The sequence below is a fragment of the Astatotilapia calliptera genome, chromosome 5 (assembly GCF_900246225.1).
Source record: "Astatotilapia calliptera chromosome 5, fAstCal1.2, whole genome shotgun sequence".
NCBI lineage: Eukaryota > Metazoa > Chordata > Actinopteri > Cichliformes > Cichlidae > Astatotilapia > Astatotilapia calliptera.
The window spans coordinates 5,559,831-5,580,312 of record NC_039306.1 but is presented as its reverse complement, the minus strand read 5'-3'; the positions used below and the strand labels follow the sequence as shown (position 1 = coordinate 5,580,312).

General features: G+C 40.2%; 1 protein-coding gene across 1 annotated transcript; it reads right to left on the bottom strand.

Annotated features, from left to right (window-relative positions):
• Positions 1-4,619: 4,619 nt before the first annotated feature.
• On the bottom strand, positions 4,620-19,711 carry LOC113021954 (CTTNBP2 N-terminal-like protein). The gene is made up of 7 exons (XM_026166859.1): positions 19,588-19,711; positions 16,864-16,968; positions 7,602-7,835; positions 7,032-7,139; positions 6,691-6,879; positions 6,433-6,603; positions 4,620-6,302 (listed from the first exon to the last, which is right to left on the bottom strand). The coding sequence occupies exons 1-7, from the start codon at positions 19,624-19,626 to the stop codon at positions 5,367-5,369; spliced, it is 1,782 nt and encodes a 593-aa protein (XP_026022644.1). The 5' UTR covers positions 19,627-19,711; the 3' UTR covers positions 4,620-5,366.
• Between the last annotated feature and the right edge of the window lie 771 nt (positions 19,712-20,482).

The following is a 20,482-nucleotide window of genomic DNA, read 5'->3' as shown; positions in this document are numbered from 1 at the left end:
AAGTTGACTCCACTCAGCAATTAGGCCTGGAAATACTTAAGGTGATGGAGAGTAAAACCCCAGTGCTAGAGTGTCTTTGTATTGAAAGCGTGTGGCCTGTGTGTTTGTGGCCACCTACGCCTTCCCTGTGAAGAGGAACACATTTGATTGTTGAACTGTTTGGCTTCCCTCATGTTTGTCATTTTTGATTCTTTTTGTTTCTCTTAGTAATCACAGATAAATATCTCTTCTGCCTCCCCGTCTCCTTTTTTTTTTTTACAACAAAGGTCATGTAAGAGGCGTACACATGGATGAAAGATGCACCAGTATACGTTTAGACACTGAAAGCCCAGATGCTGCAAGAGTTCCCTCCAGTTACAACTGAACATGTAGAATAAAAATTTCCTTCTTTATTAATTTGAGCTCCACGTGAATAAAAGTAGATTTATTGTCGATCTTGAACAATTTTTAGAACTGTCACGTCCTGCAGTATTCTGCGGTTTATCCAAAATTTGGCATAGTGCTCAGTATAATTCCCTTCTGCTGAAAAATGATTAATAAATTACTAAAGTTTCCTCTGTGCCATGCAACCCAGTGGGAGAATAAAATGTTCTTTTTTGGTACAAGCATTTGAAACTCCCTTTGTAATTCCTCTGGAGCGCATGTTTGTAGTTCAGCTCATACCAGCAGTCCTGATCCAATATCAGCTGGGTAATGTGGAAACATCTGACCCACCTCAAGGACATTTCTGGCTTGTATCCCTTCGACTTAGGTGAGTAAATCAGTGTCTTGTGTATCCAGCAGGTAGGCAGACCAAGATGTCATGTGTATGAGTGTGTGAAGTCATTTTAATCAGTGCAAATCCAGGGTGTTATTTAGGGATGTAAGTAAAGGTCAATAACAATGCTGCTGCCTAAAAATACCACAGCACAGAGAGGAAATGTAATAGTGTGTTTTACATGTGAATGCAAACTGTTTTTCAGCTGGGAATTTACCAAGTTTTTTCTTAAAAGTACTATTTATCATTGTATAAGTATGTAATTATAAATTTTACTGATATAACATTGCATTCTTTACAATAATAATTTAGTAATGAAGGCTTAAAATCTCTGGCTCGTCTATTACTGCACATTTTCTCTTCTCGTCCTATGTCATAGACAAACATATAGGCCAGCTGTTTGTCCTTCAGTTATGTCATACCTGGCCTTAGGGCCATACTATGATCCTCATTACATGTAACCCTGTCTTTCTTTACCACAGGACAGGCTATTTTACAGTGACAACTCCATAACAAATTGCTTTACAGGGAGCAGGTGATGGTGGCGATAACATTCATCATCCAGGCCTCCCTCTACCCCTGTCTCGCTTTGAGCCAGCTCCAGCTGTGGTCTTTAAGGGGCTCAATATGGGGGCTTGAGCTCCTATTCTCAGCTCGTGTCGTGGCCCGGGATAATTTTGGATGGAGAAAATGAGATCAAGAAAAGAAAAGGAACAGGAGAATGAGAAAGTGACTGGGCCACTGCAACCACAGATGAGTGTGTAGATCGTAATGATTACAACATTTTGGGGGGTCCAATGCTGTCACTCATCGTCGATACAGACGATAAAATGAACGGCCAGACAGTTGTACTGTGCTTTCTTGGAACACGTCTGACTCCAAGATGAGGAGGCTGTAAATTTGTGGTTTAGCTCCTGACAGGTTATGCGCTCCCTCCTTGACCTCCGTTTCATCATCTCATTCACACGACATGACACTGCAACCATATGCCTAGTCTGAAATTGTAATAAAGCATGCCAGGGAGAGGCATGTGCTGGCAGCAATCCTTTTTCAAGTTCAAGTTCATTTATTTATATATAGTGAAATAGAGTGTATATTTTGCAGAGTGTGCAGTATCTAGCCCAGTTAATCTGACTACCAAGTTGGTCCCTGAATATCAGTTCGGTAGGCTGATATTTTGCCTTTGTGGCTTAACATCGGTAAAACTGCATAACCTTGCTGAAAACTCACTTTAGAAGTTATCATACCTAGACTACAAAACAATGTAACTGATATTTATTTTGCTAAATACCAAGATTTTCAGGGTCCTCACATAACGTTTTCAATTACTGACTATTTCTTGAACTCTGTGCCCTGCTGCTGAAGGCATCAGTGGCGTATGAGACAGAGTGAGCAGCCAGCATGGCTTCCCGGACTGCTGATGAGCTGTGACCCCTCACAGCTCATCAACCTGAGCCCGTGTTTATGGAGGCGGAGAAGGATGGGGCTTTGCTGTGTCTGTGCATGTCTGTGTTAGAAGTGGAGTACAGCTATGCTGTCCTACACTGGAATGTTAATTAGGTGAACTGAAAAAAAAGAGAGGTGACCTGTCCTGTTAACCGCCCATTGCTTTGCCCGCAACCAGGAGGGTAATTTAGTGTATCAAAAGAGCCGAGTTAGCGAGTGTTCACTGTTAGGACACTCGGACTAAGAATGTGATCGAGTCAGAGAGAATGCACACCTTGTCAATTTATTAGTCTGCTGCTTCTCCTCTTTCTGTATTTTGTGTGGACTTATAATAAAAAAAAAGGTTAATAAAAGGTCATTGCAACAATCTAGCTTCTTGCTCTTAACTGACTCTCTTAACAAGGAGCACAAAAACCAACCAGCTGAGTTAATTCAAAGATCTCATATTCATTTTTGAAATGGAACAAAAGCAAAATATAAAAATCCTCTTCTTAGTACACCCTTCCTTCAATCTAAGATATATTTCCATAAGATATGGGTGCTTCTTGCTCTGACTAAATTTTTTTTAAAAAAGAAGCAAATAATACACTAACCTAATATCTTATGTTAATGGATTCACTCTCATTGTCAGCACAGAACTTACTTGATAAATTTTGCATGTAAGGCCTTCACGCAGAGGTTTCTGTCATTTCTAATGCATGTAGAGAAATAACAATTTTTCAGTCTGTAAAATTACAAACAGATGCACAGATAAACACACTTGCTTTTTACAGCCATATTTATGTAAAAGTACAATATAGAAATTGATTTAAAAATCTGATTCCATTCACAACTCAGCAAAGGCACCTGTGGCTTCTTATCAAGCACTGACCTCTGGTGGACACTGTTTGGCAGTACAATATTGAAAACATAAAAAGAAGCCACAACGTTTAAAATTACCTGTGTAATATTGTATGATATGAAGTTAAGTCCAGTAATTCTATTCACTGTGATGGACTGTGTTGGATTGTTAGACTGTGTTTTTCAGAGTTGATTTGATGCAATGTTTGCTTGCTCTCAAGCACATCATTCCCAAAACAAAACAACATTTTTTCCTCTTTTCCTGCTCAAGACAACACACTCGCGTTTCTTCAAGACAACAGAACAACAGAGCAAATAACAGAATGATCAAAAAGATAACAGACATAAAGATGCACTGATACAGACGAGTGTCTTATGGGAAATAGACATTAAAAACTCTGTTTATTAAAGTAGTTTAATCGGACTAAAGGTTTGCTACATGCATTGTCAACACAGACAGCAGCTTGTAAATGTAATTTTGAAACAGTTGACCCCTTGGTGCACAGTCACGCGAGCTGCCTGACACTGAGATGTTGGGAGCGGATCCTCGGGGTTTGGCAGGGTGGGGCCTGTATGCATGAAGCCTGATTGGATTGGGATCTCAGGGATTTAGAGGTCAGGTCAGCACCTTGGGCTCAATGTCATTTTTCTCAGGCTGTTCCTGAACAATTTTTGCAACAACTGCTTTTTTAAGAGGTGCATCGTGTTTTATGTACTGCTTTATGTTGCAGCGCATGTCCAATTTTGGATTTTTTTTGTTTTATATAGTATCCATTCACTACTTTGTTTGGTATACCGGTGCTAATTAATGCAAATATAAGTATAAACAGCCAATAACATGGCAACAACCTAGTGCTTGTAGACATGGTCAGTACAGCTTGCTGAAGTTCAAACTGAGCATCAGAATGAGGAAGAAAGGTGATTTGAGGGAGTTTGAATGGTTACAATTTCCCACACATGCATCTCTAGAGTTTTCAGATAATTGTCTGGGAAAAAAAAGAAAGAAATATCTGTTACATCCAAGGTATGTGGAAAAGCATTCTTTGGTTGCACAGCGCGTCACATCTTGAAGCAGAAGGGCTATGGCATTAGAGGGCCACAGCATGCAACACTCCTGTTACATGCTAACCACAGGAAACTGAGATTACAATTCACACTCTGGCTAACCCAAATTGTACAGTAGAAGACTGGGAAAAAAATTGCCTGGTCTGATGAGTCCCAATTTGTACTGCAGCATTTGGGTGGTACGGTCAGAGTTTGGCTTAACCAACATGAAAGAATGGACCGTCCTGTCTTGTATCAATAGTTCAGGCGACCGGTGGTGGTGCAAGGGTGTAGGGTTATTTTCTTGGTACACTTTGGACTCCATGATATCCACAGGCTATAGTTGTTTCTTAAGTAAATCTGACCTCACTGGTTTTTCCTTATCAAAAGTGAGGAATTAATACGATTTATCATATATATATAAAACACCAAACTGAATGTCCTTTTTTATGTTATTTAAACAAGTTATTGGCAATAATACCTAAAACACTATAATTCCTGTAGGAGGGCTAATAAACAGATGAATGCATGACAAAATTTAGGATATATTTATTAAAGATACCACTTTCCAGCCTAACAAAAAAGTACTGTAAAAAATATAATTAAAAACAGAGGAATACCCAGCATGGCAGGATGCGATATTAATCAAAGCTATGATTGGCTACATTTTTTTCTTATAGTGATTTGTTATAAAGGACAAAGACATGATGATCAGAACAGTTTTTACAACAGCACCTGCATATAACCATCAGAGTCTACATAGTTATTGTAACTACATCATTAAATTAATAGACAACAAAACATGACATGACATTACGGCACTAATCAGATTATTTGTTGTGTTAAAATAAGATGCAGTAATAAGTAAGGACTACTGGGTTTTTAATTAAAAAAAAAAAAAAAGAACACTAGTGCAAACTAAAACGACTCTGTAGCCTACACTGGTCAAAGGTTAAGTTACTGATGATTATTCTTACAATAAAAAGCGACATACTTGAGACAAAATAAGTAGAAAGACACTATTAAAAAATTATACATCGTAACAACATAATATGCACCTTATGAAACTTAAACTCAGCTGTAATTGTTCATTACTACCAGCTCTTCATCTACTTCCTACAATAGTGCCCTCGCACGTATTTCAAATAAATCTAATAAATACAAACAGCATAACAGTGTTTGAGGGGTCATTTGTTTAAAAAAAGGAAATGATAAAACTCTGGTTATATACAAACCTATATCTTATTATGAAATGTGAATGTTGCCACAAGCAGATCGGTTAATTAGATGAAACCACCATGTCCAGTTCTTTAACTCCTTCCTGGCTGGAGGTGAGGCCACAGCTTCCTGCGAGGGGACTATCAGAGAAATGGCTGGGAGACCTGGGCACTGCAGCTGGAGAAGAAGGGGCCTGGGCTAGACCAGGCTTCTTAGGAGGGATTGGTGGAGGGTTGCCCCGCTCTGCCCTGGGAATGGTGGGCGATTTTATTCCTTGGGGAACCATCCCTGCAGCCCTTCCAATGATTGGAGACAAAGGTGCTGCCAGGCTGCGGTAGTCTGTACCAAAGGGTGAGTTGTTCGATGTGGCGAGCTTCGCCGTAGCACTTTGCTGGGCGGTGGTGAAACGTGACAGGACTTGAGTAACTGTGCTGCGGGCAATCTGCTTGACCGGGTTGGCCTCTGGCGACGAGGTGACGGCCGCAGGAAAGGGGTCCTTCGGCAAGAGAGGAAGAGCAGGCTGCACAGCCTGGGACTGCGGCTCTGGGTCAGGGGTACCCTGAAACTTGTGGCGAGCAGCATGGAAACGTTGATTGATCCCGGCTTGGTAGGGAGACTGAAAGCTTTCTTGATTTGGGCTGGTTGGTGGCCGTTTGGCAAGAACGGGTGAGGCGCAGGGGGAGGAACAAGGAAGAGTTGGAGAAACAGCAGTGGAGGGAGAGAACGATGTTTGGGTCTGAATTGGAGGATTTTCATTTCCATTCTGTGGGTCATGATGCCCGTTAGTCTCTGCTGGACAATGATGACCGTTTGCCTGTGAAGGTGGCTTGTTTCTGTCCTCCTCTATGTCCTCAACCTTAACAGAGTCTACTAATGACTTTCCCGGAGGAACGTTTGTGGCCCACTCCTTTTCTCCTGGCTCAGTTGGAGCTGTAATGGCTCCTCTAGTTTCCTTCATTGTGTTCACTTCCTCCAGCTTCCTCTTGAGCTCTTCTACCTGATTACAAGAAAAATAAAAAGATATGCAGAAATGTGACTCTGCACTAAGATTCCCCTGCTGGAGTAAGTTTATATGAAATTAGAAATTTTGCCAAATGTGCATCCTCCATAGTGATGACTGTGCAAACCTGATGCTGTAGCTGACAACAGTGAGCTTCCTCCTTCTTCAGTCGTGAGCGGAGCTGTTCACGCTCTGTGTCAAACTCAGCCAGCTGCTCCTCCACTCTCGCCTCCATCCTCAGAGCTTTTGTCTTCTCATCCTCCAGTTCTTTTCTAAGAGACTGACAAGTCTCTTTTTCCTACATCAGAAAAAGAAAATCAAAAATCGAATATGCCTAAGCACATACAGGTGCTAGGCAATGATGGGGTTCCAAATGTTTTTATACCTTTTCGAGTTTACGGCTCAGTTCGCTCAGTCGGTGTCCCTCCTCCAGAGCTCTGGCACTGGCCCACTTGCACTCTTTGGCCAAAGCACAGGAGAGCTGTTTGTGCTGAGCCCGCTCGTCCTCTAACTGGTCAGTAATGCGCCGCTGTTCTTTCTCCAGCCGGCGGACCTGACTCCTCTCAAATTCCAGCTAGCAACACAAAGAAGAAAAAATAAATTAAAAAAAAAAAATCTGAAAATACACTGATTTTCATAAACACACTATGGCTGCTTAAACATCTGAAAATTACTGATTTAGCACATTTTGGACAAATATTTGATGAGTCATCAGTGAGAAGGCACCTGTTGTTGTAAGCGCTCCCTCTCCTTTTCCAGGATATAAGTGACATCATCTCCCTCCGCTGTATCCTCTGCATGCTTCCTCTTTTCCTCCTCCAGGTCTGCAATGACCTGAAGGAAACACAGCAGGGAGACAAAATCTGAGTTTGGCCTGCTAAAAAATAACATTAATACTGATTATCTCTAAAACAGTTAAACAAGTTAAATGGGGCAGCGGCCTCCTGGCCTGGTGGGCTTTGGAGGTACTGCATACGCGGTATTTTACAGAAAAATAAAATCTTTTGAATATGCAACTTTTTTAGTTATAAATAAATAATAAACAACAGTAAATATAATAAATAATATAAATATAAATCATTTGACTGAATATTTGCATTATGAAAAGTCACAAAAACTCATAAAAAGCTATTTTAAAAACCCTCTTTATTCACAGTGCATTACAAGCCAGCACTTCACTGGCTACTGCCTCATTTATGTTTTCTTTCTCAAACGCTGAGGATTACTTTTAACTTTTTTCCCCTCCAAATCATCTCATTACCAGCGCTTCTGATTAAGGACGACATGTCCACCCACCCTTCTGTGCCTGCTCTCAGCTGCAGCCAGCTGGGCCAGCATCTTCTCCTGCATTCTCCTGCAGTGGCTCACCACCAGTTTGAGGACCACTAGAGGGTTGGAGGTGGAGGAAGAACAGCCAGCCTCTTTGTCCTGGCCCCCCACAGCCTCACTGTCTCTCTGCAAAGCCTGGAAGGGGTCACTGAGGTTGTACCTTCCATAGCGCTCCTGAATGAATAGCTCTTTACGCTGTGCCTGCAGGGGGGGCGGAGAGAGAGAGAGAGAGGAGTCAGCCTTTTTCCACACAATGTTTGTAACTGGGCTGTAGCAACTGTATCAGTTTTCTGGCTTCTCAGACTGATCAGAATCTTAGCTATTATTGCCTTTTTAGAATGGAGGGCAACGAAACTTGGTACATGTTGTTGTTCCTAGAGTATTTAAAAGTAGAATGGGAGGCAGAGCCTTCAGTTTTCAGGCCCCTCTTCTGTGGAACCAGCTTCCAGTTTGGATTCAGGAGACAGACACTATCTCTACTTTTAAGATTAGGCTTAAAACTTTCCTTTTTGCTAAAGCATATAGTTAGGGCTGGACCAGGTGACCCTGAATCCTCCCTTAGTTATGCTGCAATAGACGTAGGCTGCCGGGGGATTCCCATGATGCATTGAGTTTTTCCTTTCCAGTCACCTTTCTCACTCACTATGTATTAATAGACCTCTCTGCATTGAATCATATCTGTTATTAATCCCTGTCTCTCTTCCACAGCATGTCTTTATCTTGTCTTCCTTCTCTCACCCCAACCGGTTGCAGTAGATGGCCCCGCCCCTCCCTGAGCCTGGTCCTGCTGGAGGTTTCTTCCTTTTAAAAGGGAGTTTTTCCTTCCCACTGTTGCCAAAGAGCTTGCTCATAGGGGGTCATATGATTGTTGGGTTTTTCTCTGTATCTATGAAGCACCTTGAGGCAACTTTTGTTGTGATTTGGTGCTATATAAATAAAATTGAATTGAATTAACCTATGAATCATTCCAAGGGAACCTAACTGAAGTAATGAGCCAGTGCTCCATGTATGCATAACAGACAAATTAACAAAGAACGAATTTTAAATTGTATCTTTAGGCCCTCCGTTATTAGCAGACTGTCACAAAAACACAAACATTTGTTACCACCACTTTAAATGAATGTGCAAAAAATGCCAAAGATAACAGTTTTACAGGCATAAAACTGTGTTTTTGTGCCAACAATATTAACGATATTAACCAAAGCGCCATTATCAGAAAATGTAGCATATCTCGGGTTTTCGTGCAGTGTTTCCTTTAAAGATTTGTGGAGACTGAACGATTGGATGACAAAGAAAGAAGCAACAGGCCTAAAAAACTATCTACACCAAATATCTGAAAGTCATGTCCTTAAGACATTTGGAGGAAGAAAAAAAAGACAAGAGACCTGACACATAATCTAAGAGACGCATCTGGCCTTTAAGTTGATCCATCTATTGTTCGCCGAAATCTCATCAGAAAAGTCTCAAAGGAAAGGTGGCTGTCAAGAAACCATTTTTAAGGAAGAGAAGCAGGGAGAAAAGATTGAAACACTAGTGGCAACAGGTCTTTTGAAGTGATCAATAAAACCTGAACTTGATATGCACACAGGACGTACAGAGTATAGATTATTCTTTATAAGTTATTCTTTAACTGTCCAGGCATGTATTTAACAAGAGTCATTAACCTACTGTGAAGATAATATCTGACTCTGCACCGCTGTATCGTAAGATATTCACTTGACCCTGAGCACTACTTCTGCATTAGGCTATATGATACTGGATGACACATATGCCAACACCAGAATATGTATGACAGTAGGGCTGTTCATATAACGATATATATCCAATGACGATATAAAAACGTGTATGGTTCATTTTACGCTATCGTTTGTTTCGTGGTGTCACACAATAAACTTAACGGCAATATTTTTTCATCGTTTTGATGGTCACTGTAGTGGCTATATTAATTTCTTAAAGTTCTCTCTTTCTCTTATATTTAATATAACCACACTACAGATGGACAAGTGCCTGTTTTTATGTGTTGTGGTTAGCAACAACGACGGTAAAAGCATCGCGTGTGCGCTTGTTTATGTTCCACATAAACCTTTCACAATAAAGCTCAAGATCCTGTTGAGACTTTTCAAAATAAACTGAATCACATGAAAGAGCAGATTATTTACGGATGAGAAGTAAAAAAGAAAAGAGCCACCAGGTGCTAAAAAATAAACCTTAGACTCAAACGTTAGAACAGGCTTTTCCCCGCAGCACGCCGTGTAATAAATACTCACAAAGAAAACGGCGGCCGTTACAACTTATGCCTAAAAATGTATCGTTTCATGCATCGGTTAAAACACTCGACTCCAGCTACATGACGCGCAGCTGGAAACACTTCCCGCAAGTCGAGCTGCCCGAGATTCACATAATTTAAAGAAAATGTTACATTTTTGTGATTTATATAGTTATCGACGATAGAATTCTTATATCGGGATATGAGATTTTGGTCATATCGCACAGCCCTATATGATAGCCAATTTTATCAGCTGACATCTCTTGTGTTCATGAACGGTTTCTTAAGTTCTCCAATAGACCCACCATGGGGTTGATGTTCATCTAGTACCATCATCACGTCAAAATAGTTCTGTTTATGAATAAATACTTGCAAAATTGAATGAATATTAATCTTCGTGCATTTTACCTGGTTGCGTCAAAATGCCTCCGTACTAAAGAACAATCTCATGAACAGAATTCCACTGTAGTATATAATGCTTCTCTTGGTCGGTAAAAAAGATATCTCAATTAATTTAAGCAGACAGTATCAATCCACAGCACAGAGTGTGATTATGAAATGATTTAATAGCTTTAATCTCTGGCAGCTATGACATTAACACATGCTGCTATCTCTTCCCTTCCATGAAAAGAGGAAATCAAACGCCGTTTTCAGCACACCATGATTATCATTTCTAATACTGATGGTAAAGATGTAAAGAAGCAGTACTTAGGGGAAGAGAGAAAAAGAGAGATGGAGAAGGAGATGTTTAAAAAACAAAACACTAACAGGAAAAAGAGCAACAGATGGTCCGCGTGTCGGTCTATCTTTAGCAGGACAGCTGCACCAGACTGGGCCTCGGCCAAGGGAGACCTGTTCTGTTTAACTCATGACAAAGGAGGAACAATAGCAGCCACACATTTCAGGTTTAGAAGATGTCTTTAGGCCTGCCCTGAAGAGGTACTGCAGAGGGAGGTAGAGAGAGAAAGTAAGTGAAAAAGAGAGAGCGGGAGAGGAGGGCTGTAGCAGAGCCAGCAGTGTCTTAGTGAGGTTTCAACAAAAGAGGATGAAGAGATTAAAGAAAGCGGTATCAGCTCTGGCAGGGTGAGGACAGAGCTCCTGAAGACTGATACCAAGATTACTTGAAAGGTTTAAAGTGTTGTCAAAGTGTGGAAAGGCCTGCAGAGCAATAGTCATCCATTCTTTTACAAAGCCTGTAAGAAAAGCAAAATAAGTAATTAAAATCTTTGCATCTTGCTGCAGTTCACTGGCAGCATTTATTAAGGAGTCCCGTGGTATAAAAAGCCCACTGTGGCTGACAGATTAGCCATCATGGTGGATAACTACCGAGCTTAATAAATTGACTATTGCATGAGCACATCATAAGCTTCCTCGGGCAGAATATAATTGATACAAAAGTGCCATTAGCCATTAGTAGTTGTGGAGAGATTCTGCCATAAATGAAATTTCACAAAACAAAATAGACATTTGCTAATCGAGCGGGGAGAAAACGTGAGCTGAAAAACACCAAGATCCTTTATAATGCTGTACTCAATTCTATAGAACTAAAATGACAGTGTCAGATCAAACTCTAACTGCTTTTAGGAAGTTCTTCAAGTTCACTTAGTTGTTTCCAGAAAAACACCGGGAGTGTTCACCAATGGCTTTAGACAGAAAATCAAAGTTCAAACATAATTTCACGAGAGATCAGAAGCTTTACGGCTATCGTTTTCTCAATCCTCAATGTTGGCTCATTTGGCACAAAGCGAGCAGGACAAGGCTGCGAGGCTTCGCAGCTGTTATTTGATCTAGTCCGCTGAGGACGGTGTGAAGGCGGATCAAACAGAATGGAGGGTGAAACAGGAAAACACGGGTTGCCCGAGAGAATTCAAAAATGCCTCTCAAATGTGGGCACTATCGAAAGCCCAATCACCATTCAGGAACTCAGAAGCAGACTTTTGTGCTATGCAGGACATCTACTCTGTTGTTCTTGTACCGACTATATTATAGGGAGCAAATAATGTTTATACTGGGGCTAAAAATAACATACATCACCTAATTTTAAAGAGAAGTCTGAAAAGCGAAATCTGTCTGCAGAGCTGGCCCACAGCCCACTCCTGTTCCCGTCAGTGACTGTCTGCTCTGATGTGTCACTTTACAGGCCAAGACTAAAAAAACCTTATATGGGAGTTTCCATTCTTGCCTAAGTCAGTCATATAAAATGACACTTAAAGGGAAAATAAGACTAGATTTATAAGTCATTCCTTACAGAGGAGAAAGCTACTTAGAAACATATACATAACTAAAAAAAAGTTTTCATTTCTTTCCTTGTTTATGTCTAATTATTCAGCCTGCACTGTTTACACTTTAATATACGTGGATAACGGGCCTTTAAATTGTCAGGATTTTTTTTTTTGATAAATTCTCAGCACCCCCTCGTTACACAAATGTTTACTCATAAACACAGACTGTGCTTCTCTCTCTCCCTCCACAGCCCTTCAGTGCACAGACAGATGTGTACTTCCTCAGCACAGAGAGAGTTTGTTTTCCTCTGCATCGCTTCTCTGTAAAGGGAAAAAAACCCAATTCCTCATGCTACTTCATACTTAGCGCCCACACCTACCACAGTATTCATCGCATCATACAGTACATGTACAACACCCATAAACACTCAGGGCATGGTTGTTATGCATCACAGTCTAGTTTCATTATTTACGCCTTTGTCAGTTGGCAACAGTTCCTGGCAACCTGTGGGTGCTTTTTCTTGGGAAGCTGTCTTTTTGCCATGGCTACGTTGGTTCAAATCCAGCTTATCTTTTGCTGACATATGCCTCAAGTCTTTCTGCTATGCAGTGTTAGTGACAAGATTGATAAAATAAAAAGTTATGAATAACTTTCCACCCTGGAATCCTGTATACTGTATGTCAGATGTTGTTAATGCATGTCATTAGCATTCTATGGTAAGGAAAAGGCTATCTAAAACCACTATCCATCACTGAAGTGCAAAATATGTTATGTTATCTGATAGCGAATCTAATCAGCTGATGCATCGCAGCCCAACAAACAAAAGTGCTCTTTCCTATTTCAGCACCTAAACACAGCACAAGGTAAGATTTTGAAGTAGCTTCATTTGGAAGCTCTTGTCTGCCACGCCATGTGAACCTGACAGTTAATTAAAGGCTAATTTCCATATCCGAGTCCCTTTTGAACATAAAGACTCATATTCCTTTCCCAAACCAAAGGGACTACTGGATCACTGCAGGGTTTTGTGTGCCAAATATAAGCGTTGCCAGAGACTCACTTCCTTTTGAAAGCCACAGTGTGAGCAGCTGCAAAAGTGAGTCACAAGGGGAAAAATGCAGCAGATAGTTAGAATGCCACTGATAGTTCTGCATAATTAAATATAGAGTACCACAGAAGAAACACGCCATTAACCTCACATCCTGTACTTGCCATACAATACAATGTCCTGTAGAAAATCACTGATAAAAGATTTGGAAAAAACACAGAGAAAGTAGACAACAGATGAAACTTGACAGTTTTTATACTTTTAAAAGCAAATATGTGAAGAGTTTATCACGCATGTGATACAGTTTATCTGCGTCTGTTTTATTACTATGGAAAATTGTGTTAAAGCTAAACACCTCTCACATGACGGTGACAGTGTGGCACTGACACATCAGATAAAACCAACATGAGTGGCCTTACTTCTCCAATTACTGCTGGCAGACTTGCTAATATCTGCAACGAGCAATGGATACAAGTTACTCTTATAAAGTACAAATATTAGACAAACTCAAACTCAATTTTTATGGGGAATCACATTTTGTTGCAATCTATCCACAGTGGACAAGCAAAAGCCCAAAATGTCAACCTCGTTTATGTAGATAAAATGAGAGAATTAAATGCCTGAGAACTTTGCACATAACTTTTGGGTGTTTTTTTGTTGTTTATGACAGTCCCTTCAACGGCAGTTACAACATTTATCTAACAGACAAACTGCCATTCATAAATCCATGCAACAACAATGGAAGATCTGGTTATGGGGGTGCTATTTCTCTGATAACAATCCGCTTTTCATGTTAGGACAAGACCCAAGGTGCCATGTTTCAAGAGCAGAACAAAAGAAAGGTATGAACTTGTGTTTTCACTTTAGCAAACTCATTTAGAAAAACTAGAACCCTGCAGCGCTGGATGATTAAAAATCCTAACTGCATATGACTGGAATTAAAGGCTGCGTGACTAATACTGATTTTTTTCCTTGAAAAAACAAATTTTTTTTACCCATAACTTAGTGATCGCATAATTATTAAAGTACCATAAAACTGTCAGACTGGTCCAACTGAAGGGATGAATGGGTTAAGAATTTGTGTAGATGAGGGCAGCATAGCCATATTCACTTCAAGCTCCCTCCAGTTAAGGCCAATGTTTATTTGTTCACTCCTACTCATGCTCACAGTGAGTCATCAGGCACCCAGTGTGCTGTAACTCTTCTTGCCTTAGATGGCCAGATCCCTGAGGAGATGTAGGAATGTGGTCTAGACACAACACATGAACATTCAGCAGTGTTCCACAAGCTGCCTCCTCTCAAGTTTGTTCTTTCAATGGCACATTTTACAACACGAAAATGACTAGAATTCCAAGTGCGTAAGGGCTGTAAGACGCAAACATTACTGGCAGGAATGAAGTATGCAAAGCATTAAAAAATTTGAAAAAGGCAAAGCCATCTTTTGCAGAAATGTTGCATCATGAAGTTGCTTAACCGCTATTTATCATGCATTTGTGATTTTGCGTCAAAAACAACACTTATTATTATATTTAAAAAATATATCTAAATAAAATACAATAGATCCTTAATATAACATAAAAATTTACAGAAAGCATGAGAAAGCATGTGAGCCTGCTGGTACAGCAAAAGGACACAGAATGGGGAAAATAGCCTGCCAATCCTTTAATTGAAAGGATTGGCCAGCCTAAGGCATTTTAACGTCCGAGCTGGTGGCTCTGCGTCAAACTGACAGTCTAAACTCTGCAACAGCAAGTTCAAAGTGAGTGCATGTGCACTGTTCACTGGTTCATCTATTCACTCCAGTGTATGGTATACGTAAACAATGCCCGGAAAGATTTAGTCCATTCTCTCAGACACAGAGAGTAGTTCTCAGATTAGGCAAACTCAGAAGGTTTAGCTTAACGGTCACAGAAAATAGCCTTGTACAGCAAACTGTATGCTACTAAAAATCTAGATGACATGCAAGGAGAAATGTTTTGTAGGCTACATATAACTCTTTACTTGGGCTACCACTTATGTACATTAACTAATGGACAAATCCCTCTCTCCTCTTTTGAAAGATGATTTGCTGATAAATAAAGATAGGCTGAGATACTGGATGGATATATCAGGGCATGCTTTGGAGTGCTTCTCTTGCTATCTGTCTTTACCATCCTTTTCAGAGGCCACTTCTAAGGTCAGATTCTCTTCCATTCATCCTGCCTACAGCGTACCACAAAGTCCTGATCTTTCCTTTTTCTGTTACATCTCCTCCCTCTTCACCACATTTTGATCACTTTTAAGGATATTTCTTATCACTTCTACACAGATGACATTCTGCTGTTTAACTCTTTTAAGGCATAAGATATATCTAATGTTATGATCTTGCATATGTACTTAGAATTCTATTAAAAGTTGGATGGCTGATGACAATTTTCTCCAACTTAATGAAGAAAGAACAGAAGTTCTTGATTGTGCGCTGGACAGAATGTGTCTAAAGTAATGGAAACTCTAGATTTCCTTGTCACTATCGCTGAATTTTCATTTAGGAACCGTGGGGTAACTTTGACTCCTTTTTCACTCTGGAATTCTCGCATTCATTTCTGTTTTGCTCTTAGTTTTATCGCTTAAGAAATATTGCCAAGTTGAGTTCCATTGTGTCATGCTCTGAACTGGAAATTGTTATTCATGCTTATATTTCATAACATCTGGATTAGTGCAATTCATTGCTCACTTGTCTTAACAAAGCTTCCCTGGAACGTCTGCAGGTTATGCAGGACATCATGATTACGTCTTCTAAGTATTAGCATATCACATCATTGGTAGTTCATTTGCAATGGCTCCCCATTAACGTCACTCCACTTTAAGATTCTGATTTTGACTTTTAGGGGTCTGCACAGACAAGCATGAGAATAAATTAGTGAAGTTTTACTTGGAGTTCATTTGTAGGATAAGAGACTCACTGCAGAGCCAGCTCATTATATCAGTTCATTATTTAATTGTACTTGAAGTACTTGCTCATGCTAATCAGCTTTTGCTAATCTGATGAAAGCGTTAATGTTTAAAGATCGTTCAGGTAAAGACTGAACTAAAAATGCACTCACATTTTTTGTGACAACCTAATTTGGATCAAGTCCTCCTGTCTGTAGTAGAAAGATTTTAGTAGTAGTTTTTCTAAATAACAAACAAAGACGGGGAAATGGAAATGAGTCACACCCCAACTACGTATCAACAGATTAATATCTAGAGCCTTGAACAGTGGTTATTATAATGGGTTTATAGTTATAACATTATTCTGGATGAAGATTTCTAATGCATGAACGCTGTGGTAATATACGTGCTACTCCTCATGTTTCCACGTCTCTACACCAAGGTCAAAAGTGAAAACTTAGCATGATCCAAGATCCATAATATCCAGATGAATGGATAAATACACCGGTTAGAAATAAAACCAAAATGACCCTTTAAGCAGACAGTATAAATGAACAGCGATGGCTGCATGCAGGAGTTATTTGAGATATTTCTATGGATAAATTAATTGCTGCTGTGAAAGCCTGTCATTGCTGAATTCATTCTGAACACTGATTTACTGCCAAAACCACGAGCGTTGAATAGCCACTTTTCAGCCTCGGGTGTGAATGTTTTACATTAAAAAGACATTTTGTGCAGAGAATTTATAATAACACGACAACGTTCCCAGCTCTGATGACGGGTACCTTTAGGGCTTCAATGACAAGATCCCGGGCCTCCAGCTCTCCCTCCAGGATGCTGAAAAGCATCAACAACTCTGGCTTGCTCAGACTCTCCATGTTCAGTTTGGACTGTAAAGGCAAGACATAAAAAGAGAAAGCCTGTTTTTTGTTGCTCATTGTGATTTATACATTGCGTAATTATTACTCTACTACTGAAGAAAAATCACATGGAAAGTATTAATCTTGCTTTTTTCCCATAACAATACTGCAGTTACTCGGTCTTTCATTTCATTGTCAAATAAAGCTTAATGTTTTCCAATTCTCCCAAAATCAGAGATCCAGACAGCCATCTGATCTAACCCACTGATTTATGAGCTTTCTGTGGATTAGTGGTGATTATATTGGGATAGGGTCATTTTACAAAGCAGACTTAGTGTGCAAAACATATACAAAATCTTTTCGGTCTTATATTTGAGGAAACCCGATCATTAGTTTGGATATAGCTTAAAGGTACAGTGACTTTCTCTAGTAAAATGCAATAAATATTTAGCAACAGCGCAATTTCTGTGTTTCTAAGGTTGCTCACTAACATGGACGTGTTGATCAGAGCACACGGATCTCAAATAAGAGACCGTAGATAGAGACCAGATAATCTCAGAGTAACTTAACTTTCACATCACTTTGTTTCCCAGCTGTGTGTTCCCATCATAATTGGACATTATGGCAGTTGGTTATTTTTTTGTTGTTAAAGTTATGTGGTCTCTTTGTAGTGTCTCTGTTCTCACAGCTGTGTTGGTACTGCTGACAAGCCCTGCGGTGTCCACATCTCAAACATCCAACCACGCTCTGCCCAAGTGAATGCAAGCAGGCCTCTCTTTGAAATGAGATCAAAGCTGTTGATGGCACTGCACTGACGATCCTTTATAGACCAGAATCATCACATGGGACGTCTGGGATGGATGAACACTCCACCAACTGACTACCTAATAACAGTCATGCACGCTCAAGCTTGAATAACTGAAATATTCTTTCTGTTAAGTGGCTGAAGCATCTAAAAAAATCTCACTCTTTGCTGTCACCAGACTGTAATCAACACCTGAACAAGCATTCACTCTGATCTGAGCAGTTTGTGGTCACCACACCATCCCACATCACAAAGTCATCACGAGATATCTTAAAAAAAGGGGGGAAAAAGCCACAATATTTCCCAGTCTTCTACAGCGCAAGTTGCACAGAAGCCTGAAGATGAATAGCATTCTTGAAACCTTAGCATTTACACGACGCCTAACAGGAGAACAAGTATGCAGAAATTAAAACGAAATGACCCTGCTGAACTGCATTTACCGTCTGCAGCAGCGTCCTCGCACAAAGAAGGCACAGTGTTTTAGTTGTGCCGTTAGAAGAACTCATGGCCTGTGGCCTAACCACATGGGTAAAAAGCTAATTAAACTACAGCACACACATCTCCCTCGGTTTTGGTTTACAGGCCCGCTTGCTAATTTCACAGGCCACCATAATCACTGTGAGAAGTGTGTGCACTGTGTTATGAGAAGAGTCTGGACCAACAGGAGCCTGCATGTGCCACTGTACTTTTCTAGACCCTCAACATTTTAAAATTGTTCTGCCTAATCCCCCTGAGCTACAGTTGGCAATTATTAGTGTATACAAACAAAGGGTGGTAGCATGGGAAATGCAAATATTCCCACAAGTTCTCCTTGCTCTACTTCCGATGACGAAAGCCCTGTGTCCATAATCTTTTTATCCGTGGTTGTTTTAAGCCAGGATAGCCATGTGCCTCGTCTGCAACACTGTAAACTCGTTAAAACACACAGTTACTTTCGCTGCAAACAAACATTGGAGCAAAGAGGCCTTTGTTTTGTATCTTCTTGTGTTTTTGTATGTAGTATATAGGGCGAAAAAACCCTCTTTCACCCTAGTAGCCAAAGTTCTTTAAATACCCCCTTTTTTTCTTTTTTTTTTTTAAATCCAAGAAGGATTTCTAAGCTTCCAAATCCCAGTTGTCATACTGACACTATCCAAAGTATGCCAGACAGCAATTTATTTTACATGAAACTACACGAAGTCAGATCAAAAGCCACTCAACCTCATCTGACAGATGATTTCATACTTAGTCAAAGATAAAAGTTTCGCATAGATTCCTACTTGCAGTCTGAAACCACACAAACTAACGTGAGATGGAGGTCAGCTAGAGGGAAATAAAGCTCGAGAGGTCTCCTGAATTTCCTGCAGCATGTCTAGATACTAAATTGGATTTGTTAGCCAACCTAATTTCTGCACAGGCCACTTAGCTTCCTTCCTCACTTAGCTTCCTCCCTGCATGCGGTGATATAGTTTTAAAATAAGAACTACATCGAGTTAAGCAGCTGTGTGTTGTAAGACCGGCGTATGCTCTTCTGTGATTTAAGAGTCGTTTAACAACTGGAGCCGCTGCAACAGAGAGCAGCATTATCAAAGATCAGTCGGTCATCTGAAGCTCAAGATGATGATGACGAGCTGAAAAGTCGTTTGTTTTGTTTTGTTTTTTAGGAAAAATATTTAGTCTTAAACTTTTTTTTCACAAATGGAAACACGTCAAACGGCTCGGCCTGTACCCTCTCTGCTGAAGCTTTATGGTTTTTTTTTTCTTTTTTCCCTTCTTTAGACAAAAAGTCTCGGTGCAAAACTGCAAACTATCGTGTACAACTTCATACCGCAAACACAGAAAACGCTGTCAGCGTGACTTCTTACCTTCATGAGGCCCTCGGAGGTCTTTGAGAACTCCAGCATGAACTTTTCTCCTGTCAGAAGATTTCTTTCACTTGATTTGCGTCTTCTGATCCCGTCGCAGCGGAACCCTGGACGGCCAAGAAGCGTCCTGAACGACGGCCGAGCTCGCCAATTGGCGTGAACGGCCGCTGAGTCCTGACCAATGAGAGGCGAGATTATGCGGGAATGGGCAGATTCTGTGACGATCTACTTCTTGGTTTTTGGTTGGACTTCTTTGTTTAGTATTTCTCGAGTTCCTCCTCTGTCTTTACTCTGGAGTGTCTTACAACCATGCGAACGTCTTTACACGTGGTTTACTTTTAGACAGTCACGAAGTGACTTTGTATCTCTGGCATATCGCGCTTTTGTGTAGTAGAGTTTTTGTTGTCCTCTCCTCGAAATAAGCGTGTAATATTTCCCCAGGTAAATCGTGGACATTGATGTGGTTCCGCTTATAATAGTTATGTCCTTCAAAAAATACAGAATATCTTTATTTCAGTACTGTAATACCACAGTAGACTAAAGAAGACATTCTATTGCAAGCCCGAAATAAAAGCGCAAATAAATATTAATAGTGCAGTATACTTAACACACTCGAGAGGGGGCTATTCTGCATAGTGGGTTGGTGAATTGGACTGAAACTTATTGTCCTCCTAGAGACAATATTATGCGCTGCCCTGCAGCGTAAAACAAGTAAACACATCAAATAAACAGAACCAACAACATTCCCTCTAGCAGCCATTATAAATGAATAATTAATTATAAAGCATTTCCCCCCCTGATTGTTCAATAATGAATATTGTTGGATTGGGAATTTTCATGAATCATTTTGATTGTGCTGTTTATCTAATTTGGAATCACAGCTGCTATGTTGGAT